The sequence below is a fragment of the Gigantopelta aegis genome, chromosome 8 (assembly GCF_016097555.1).
Source record: "Gigantopelta aegis isolate Gae_Host chromosome 8, Gae_host_genome, whole genome shotgun sequence".
NCBI classification, from domain to species: domain Eukaryota; kingdom Metazoa; phylum Mollusca; class Gastropoda; order Neomphalida; family Peltospiridae; genus Gigantopelta; species Gigantopelta aegis.
The window spans coordinates 6,588,583-6,595,882 of NC_054706.1; the positions used below are offsets into that span (position 1 = coordinate 6,588,583).

The 7,300-nt window shown below is 37.7% G+C and overlaps 1 protein-coding gene across 1 annotated transcript; it reads left to right on the forward strand.

Moving 5' to 3' along the window:
* The first annotated feature begins 1,081 nt into the window (after positions 1-1,081).
* On the forward strand, positions 1,082-2,290 carry LOC121378690 (neuronal acetylcholine receptor subunit beta-3-like). The gene has a single exon (XM_041506974.1). It carries the CDS (start codon positions 1,082-1,084, stop codon positions 2,288-2,290), a length of 1,209 nt encoding a protein of 402 aa, XP_041362908.1.
* Positions 2,291-7,300: the final 5,010 nt, after the last annotated feature.

Here is a 7,300-nt window from a genome sequence, read left to right on the forward strand (position 1 = left end):
GACATTCATTCCCACATTACTGACATTCAATCCCACATTATTGACATTCAATCCCATATTACTGAGATTCAATCCCATATTACTGACATTCAATCTCACATTACTGACATTCATTCCCACATTACTGACATTCAATCCCATATTACTGACATTCAATCCCATATTACTAACAGTCATTCCCACATTACTGACATTCAATCCCATATTACAGACATGCATTCCAACATTACTGACATTCAACCCCATATTACTGACATTCATTCCCACATTACTGACATTCAATCCCACATTATTGATATTCAATCCCACATTATTGACATCCAATCCCACATTATTGAGATTCAATCCAATATTACTGAGATTCAATCCCATATTATTGACATTCAATCCCACATTACCGACATTCAATCCCATATTACTGACATTCAATCCCACATTATTGATATTCAATCCCACATTATTGACATTCAATCCCACATTGATATTCAATCCCACATTACTGACATTCATTCCCACATTACTGACATTCAATCCCACATTACTGACATTCATTCCCACATTACTGACATTCAATCCCAGATTATTGATATTCAATCCCACATTATTGACATTCAATCCCACATTATTGATATTCAATCCCACATTACTGACATTCATTCCCACATTACTGACATTCATTCCCATATTACTGACATTCAATCCCACATTACAAATTTGTACTTTATACAGACATTACGACGCTATTATAGTGACTGAAATTTGGTATAAAGTACCACGTTTTTTTTTCTTATTTCCTTCTCTCAGTGTATTACACTGATTGATTGGCAAACACGCTTTGTAAGATTGTCATTAAATTTTCATGGGATCGATATTTGAAGAAATCCTTTATTTGTTAACAGTAAACTATGATAATTGGACATTTCTTTTGTCGTCCCAGTTGGTCGTAAGGTTGTCATACGGACTGTGAAATGTCATGAGAATCGATGCTTTAGGTTTAAATCAGTACACACTTGGAGTTTTTCTTGTGGTCAAACCTTAGTCATCTTGTATCAGACACGTAAGAGAGCGTGTGGCCTGCAGCATGAATATTCCACTTCAAATTGTTTGTTTGCTTGTTCTGAACATCTCCAGTAACAAATGTCAGCAAAGATCACATATGCAAGAGCTGTATCGCGACATGGAGATGAAAAGTAACCCTAGAATCAGACCTGTGCAGCAGCAAACAACCACCACCAATGTCTATCTGAAATATTTTCTTTCGTCCATAAACGGGTACACGGAGTCATCCCAGACATTGAGGATCTCCGGTTACTTGGAACTACACTGGAAAGATGAATTCCTGACGTGGAATGCCAGCCTTTATGGCGGAGCGAACCATATTAAACCAGATTTGAAAACTATTTGGAAACCCGCCATTGCCATCAAGAATGCTGTGGACTACAAAGAGATGTATTCTTCGGAGTACAATCTGAATCTGTTTAGTAATGGAAGTGTTCTGTGGTACCCTGGAGAGGACTTCGAAACGTATTGCTCTATGGACGTGACCATGTACCCATTTGATACCCAGACGTGCAGCATTGAATTCTTTATCACGTATGATACCATCTACCATGTAAGTTTGTATCCTCGGTCTGACTCAGTCTCTCTGGATGCATTTATGAAAAGTAGCGAATGGGAGGTGGTGAACACTACAGTTATCCGAGAAATACGTCTGTATTCAAACTTTGAATTTTCCTTTGTGGTGGTGTCTATGACGATGGACAGAAAGCCATCCAATTTGATTTTGAGAGTTTTATTTCCCGTCTTTATACTCGCTTTTCTGAACGTATTAGTTTTTTTTGTCCCTGTGGAATCTGGTCAGAAGATATATTTTGCAATAAACTGTTTCCTCACATACACTGTTCTCCTGGGTTCCGTTACGCAGACGTTACCTAAGTCTTCGGGTACGACGTCCATACTTGCTGCTTTTGTCGGAGCCATGTTTGTCATAAACGCCATCTATGTTTTCCTAGCGGTTATGTCCCTTCGTTTATTCCACCGAGACGCCAGCATCCACCCTGTGTCTATGTGGTGCAGACGTTTTGTTCTCTTTTTCCAATGGCGTGAAAAAATAAAAATGAATTTAGATGCAAACTCAGAAAACTGTCAGCCAATAGGTGTGACACCATCATTAAGAGAAGTCACGTGGGAAAATGTCAGCAGGACATTGGATAACATTTGTTTATGTGTATTCGTGTTTGGTTTGTTGACGACTGTGTTTGTACTGATTGCATTTGTATACGTGAAATAATTATGTAGTCTAACAATGTTCCTTATAATATTGGATCTGTTTTTGTTCCATTATATAAAAATATAAATATAGTAAAGATTAGATGCATTCGTTTATCTAAGTGATTTAAAGTGAATTAACTTGTGACGAACAGTCAGTTTCTGTGCTGGATTCGAGCATTGTATATTGGTTCCACCGAAACACGCCCCCTTATTCCCCTAATACTCGGTTAAGGACTAATATAAGCGTCTGTTCTAATAAACGTCCAGTCATTACTAATTTGTTTTTAAATGGTGTGGCGACCACTTGTACTGTTAAATTCAGGCAATCACGCACAAACACGACATACACACAAACACACATGCTGTATGCACACCATACACACATACAGTGAGAGATGCAGAGAGAGAGAGAGAGAGAGAGAGAGAGAGAGAGAGAGAGAGAGAGAGAGAGAGAGACAGACAGACAGACAGACAGACAGACAGACAGAGGGAGAGACAGACCAAGGGAGGGAGGGGCAAGAGAGAGACGGGAGGGGGTGTTGCTGCAGCAAAACACTGGTCCAATCAAAGAGCAGTAGTGGGATATGTTACATGTATATACTTGTACATATTCTGACAAGACAGTACGTACCATTGCCTATGCGGGATAAGGATTGGCACAAAAAACAAAAGGTCCTGCAACCATCGCAACTCAAGCGAGCGCTCTACGTCTGAGCTATCTTCCGATTCATGGAATGTTGAAAGTCGCATAAACAGTCTCAGTGCTTCACGAGTGGTACAAGTATGGCAAATCCCGTGGTATGTGCTGCCCCGTCATGAAACAGTTTATTTTGCTTACAGATAGGCCTACTATAGTAATCACCTTTAACAGCTGTGTAGTCTGATTGTTGCACCATGTATCCCACTACACACACACACACACACACACACACACACACACACATACACACACACACACAGCTGACAGACGAAATTATGAAATGGACATTAGACCCGTGGAAAATAATTAATATGAAATAGGTGGGCTGGGGGTGTCTTGCACAAAATGGAATGTCGCGAGATATTCAAAGGTCCCTTGACATACTCCTGTTATATGTAGATTTTAAAGTTTACCTATCGATTTAAAACGAGGGGTGTCATGGCCTGTCCACTCGGCCCACCCCACCCTTCCCACAGCAATAATCAAATAAGTTGGAAATAATATTCAGACAGATTCCAATTTAATTAGCGCGGCCTTTTTAGAAGGTCGTCTGATACCCATAGATACGTCTGCTTCATTCACTTCAGAAGCATATCTCTCATTCACAGACAGCGATCAAGAACCCCTGGGTGTAGGTGAATATAACACATAACAGCAAGACGACGACTGTAAAATTGTCTTAGTACATTACACAATAGTAGTTAGTGGTCAGCGTCAATCCCGTGTCGAATCTGTTGGATTAACGCGAAGAATGATTTTTTCTTTGTTCATCCGCGGCGACCTTGATGTCAAATGCACGCAGTGTTAGACTAGATAAAACCCCTTTAGACCAGTCTATCAACATGTATGTACAAATCACTGACACAAACACTTCCCTGTTGAGGGTATTTAGTATAGACCTATAGCCTGTCGTATTACTAGACTAACACAAAAGCCACCTTGGTTAATACAGAGAATTATAATTAAACAAATCCTCTCCTAAAGGACTAAAACAGACCGAAGATTAAGACACGGTAATTAACCAGTTCTAGCTTAATTAGTAATCTGTATTAATAATAACTTCATTAGGACCGATTTGGTTCTAGACCAGATTCTAATGAGATATTTGGCCTAAACCCTAACAACGTGATTCTGAAACAATGTTTTTAAAATGACTAGCAGCCGATAACTCTGCGGGAAGGAAGTTATGGATTGGCGGTTCCTGTGATGATTACGTCACGACCCGAAACACCTGGATGTGCATGTGTCGTGATGATCGCCCTTGATTGGGTAGATAGTTGCATGGACAGTCGTATCTTAGCAGGTGGTGATGCGTTTGTGTCTTTGGGATAATAAACAAAGGACAAATTAGCTAATTAGCCTTGTGTTAAAAATATACGTATGGCAATTGGAGTAAGAGATATTTATTTATAATAATAATAATAATAATAATAATAATAATAATTATTATTATTATTATTATTATTATTATTATTCTGAGAGATGTAGAAATGTAATAAGAATAAAGATATATAAATACCATGGTAATATTATATAAAGAATACATGAGTGGCTGTTAGATGCAATTGATCTAAGGAGTTGTTTTAAAACGTATCTAATGAGCAAAAGCGAATATATATCATTATAGTTTAGCAGGTTTAAAATAAATTAAAACGTATTAACCAACTAAAACGTACACCTAGTATCATGTATGCATCATAGATCAATCAGTTTCACTTTCAGGTTAATTCGTATGTCACAGAGCTTTCAATTATTAGCGTTCTTGTTTTACCGAAAGGAAATATATTTTATACAGCTAGCATGCTACCCCATTAAAAAAGTGTGTGGCTTATATATCAATATAAACATGTAAATATTTTATTTAATAAATAAGAAATACAAATACTATATTATATGGCAGACATGTATGTAATCATTTTAAAATAATAATATACTTGCATACTGAATTTAGAGTCCATTTTGAATGGGGCAAATCATGTGGTGTGGAATGAGCACAGGATAACCATTTAGTTCAGCTGCTATTGACCTCGATGGTGCCATTGCACATAACGCTGGTAGGTACTGGTTTCGCAACACGGTACCGGCTCCCACCCAGAGCGAGCTTTCACGACTCAATTGATACGGTGTAAGACCACTATACAGACTTCTTTCTCACTAACCACTAACAACTAACCACTAACCCACTGTCCTGGACAGACAGCCCAGATCGCAAAGGTGTGTGCCCACGACAGCGTGTTTGTACCTTAATGGATATAAGCACGAAAGTACGTTGAAATGAAATGAAACTGCCATCAAGTTCAAACACAGAAGAAAAGTAAGGGGATATTTGTTACACCTCAGCACATTGTAAACTACGACTGCAAACTGAAAACAGACTTTAAACGTGAATCACCAGACACAGCCGACGTGTCAAGAAATCTATCACAGTTATTGTAAACTACGACTGCAAACTGAAAACAGACTTTAAACGTGAATCACCAGATACAGCCGACGTGTCAAGAAATCTATCACAGTTATTATAAACAAATATTTTTTTAGGTATTGATCCAGCTCACACGTGACATCCCGACACGCGCCATTGATCACGTGTTATTATCACGGCTCCGCGGTGTAACAAACACAGTGTCGAGACCACTGAGTGTCCGTTTTGCATTGCTTGACCATTTCAATTATTTGTTAACGGTATAACAACAAAAACATCACGTCGCAGAATTTTTCACACTTAGTAAATGACACGTCATACAGGTGAGGTAAATAAAAGACCATCTGTTCAACTAACAAACACAATTTATTATTAATTAACGACAGTTGGACAACATTGTGTGTATAATACGCAACTGCACTCTGACTGTTATACCCAAAATATTGAGAGAAACAAAACAAAAAACCCATATGTAAAAATATGACGATTATAAAAAGAATAATTTACTTAATTATCAAAGTAAAACTCTTTTCGTTTTTTTTTTCTTAGAAATAGTATCTCCTTATCTATCTAATTATCTTATTTACAAGTGTTTTTTGTGACATTAAAATAATTTTACAATTTTATATAAACATTAAAATCGTGTCCACTGTCCGTTTACACCTTTCATTGTGTTATAGCAGGCCCATATGAACGATATCTGGAAGTGTGTGTGTGTGGGGGGGGGGGGGGGGTTACAATATCAAGACTATTAAAGGGCCCAAGATAAACTTTTGTCTTTATTTATATATAGAGGGGGAAAAACAACATATTTTTTTGTCCTCGAGTGTGTGGCCACAGCTCCACCAAACCCCTCCCCAGCCCCCAGCATGTCCCAATGGGCCTGGTTAGACGCTATTACATAAAATTATCCTAAATTTAAAACTGATCGAAGTTAACATACTGGTTTACAGGTTTTCCTAGCATTTATCAATATAATAATAATAATAATAATAATAATAATTATTATTATTATTATTATTATTATTATTATTATTATTATTATTTAATTAATGGTGACAATGCTTTCATTTTATTTATTACAGGCAACGCTAATATTGCTATACGATATAATTCGTGCTGGAGTGTCGTTAAACGTATTATTCATGTTATACACAGATGGAATATTTATACAGCAGTGGCGTAGGAAGGTGCCAAAAAGCGAGGGGGGGGGGGGGCACACTTTGTATTTACACACTTTTAAACTATTATAAAACAAATATAAAGCAAAATATCTGAAAAGTGGGGGCACGCCCCCCCCCCCCCCCCCCCCCTTCCTAGCCAGTGTATAGACATGCATATATCATAATTATGTTATACTAACTAGTATATTACGTGAACCATATTATCCTCAGTAATATAAGCCACTACCAGACCCTGGACACACTATCTCGTGATTGGGTCACAGCCTGTGTGGGGGTAGGTTCTCAAGCCATTTAAAAAAAAAAAAAAAAAATTATATAGAATAGGGCCAAAAACAAAAAGAAGAAGAAAAAAACAACGTACATTTTCGTACTCGAGTAGGGGACCTGACTGCCACAAATACCAAAGAACTCGATGTGTTTTAATTACCATTATCACATTGTCTAAGTAAGCTAAGTCCATTATTCTCGATATCAAGACCTGTAATGCAAACATCTGCTATTATTAATGGTGAATGGGAACTGTTTTAACGTGCCCATATCCCTACGGTTCAGGCACGTCGACCCCGGACTTAGCCTCTGATTTCGTCAGTGACCAATTCCGGGTCGTCATTATTAATGATTATATCACGTGCATGTGTCACCTTTATAGACTGATTCGCCATTTCATGTTCACACAAATTTGTTGTCCCTTTGTCATTATACAACCGCTATATTTGGAATGAT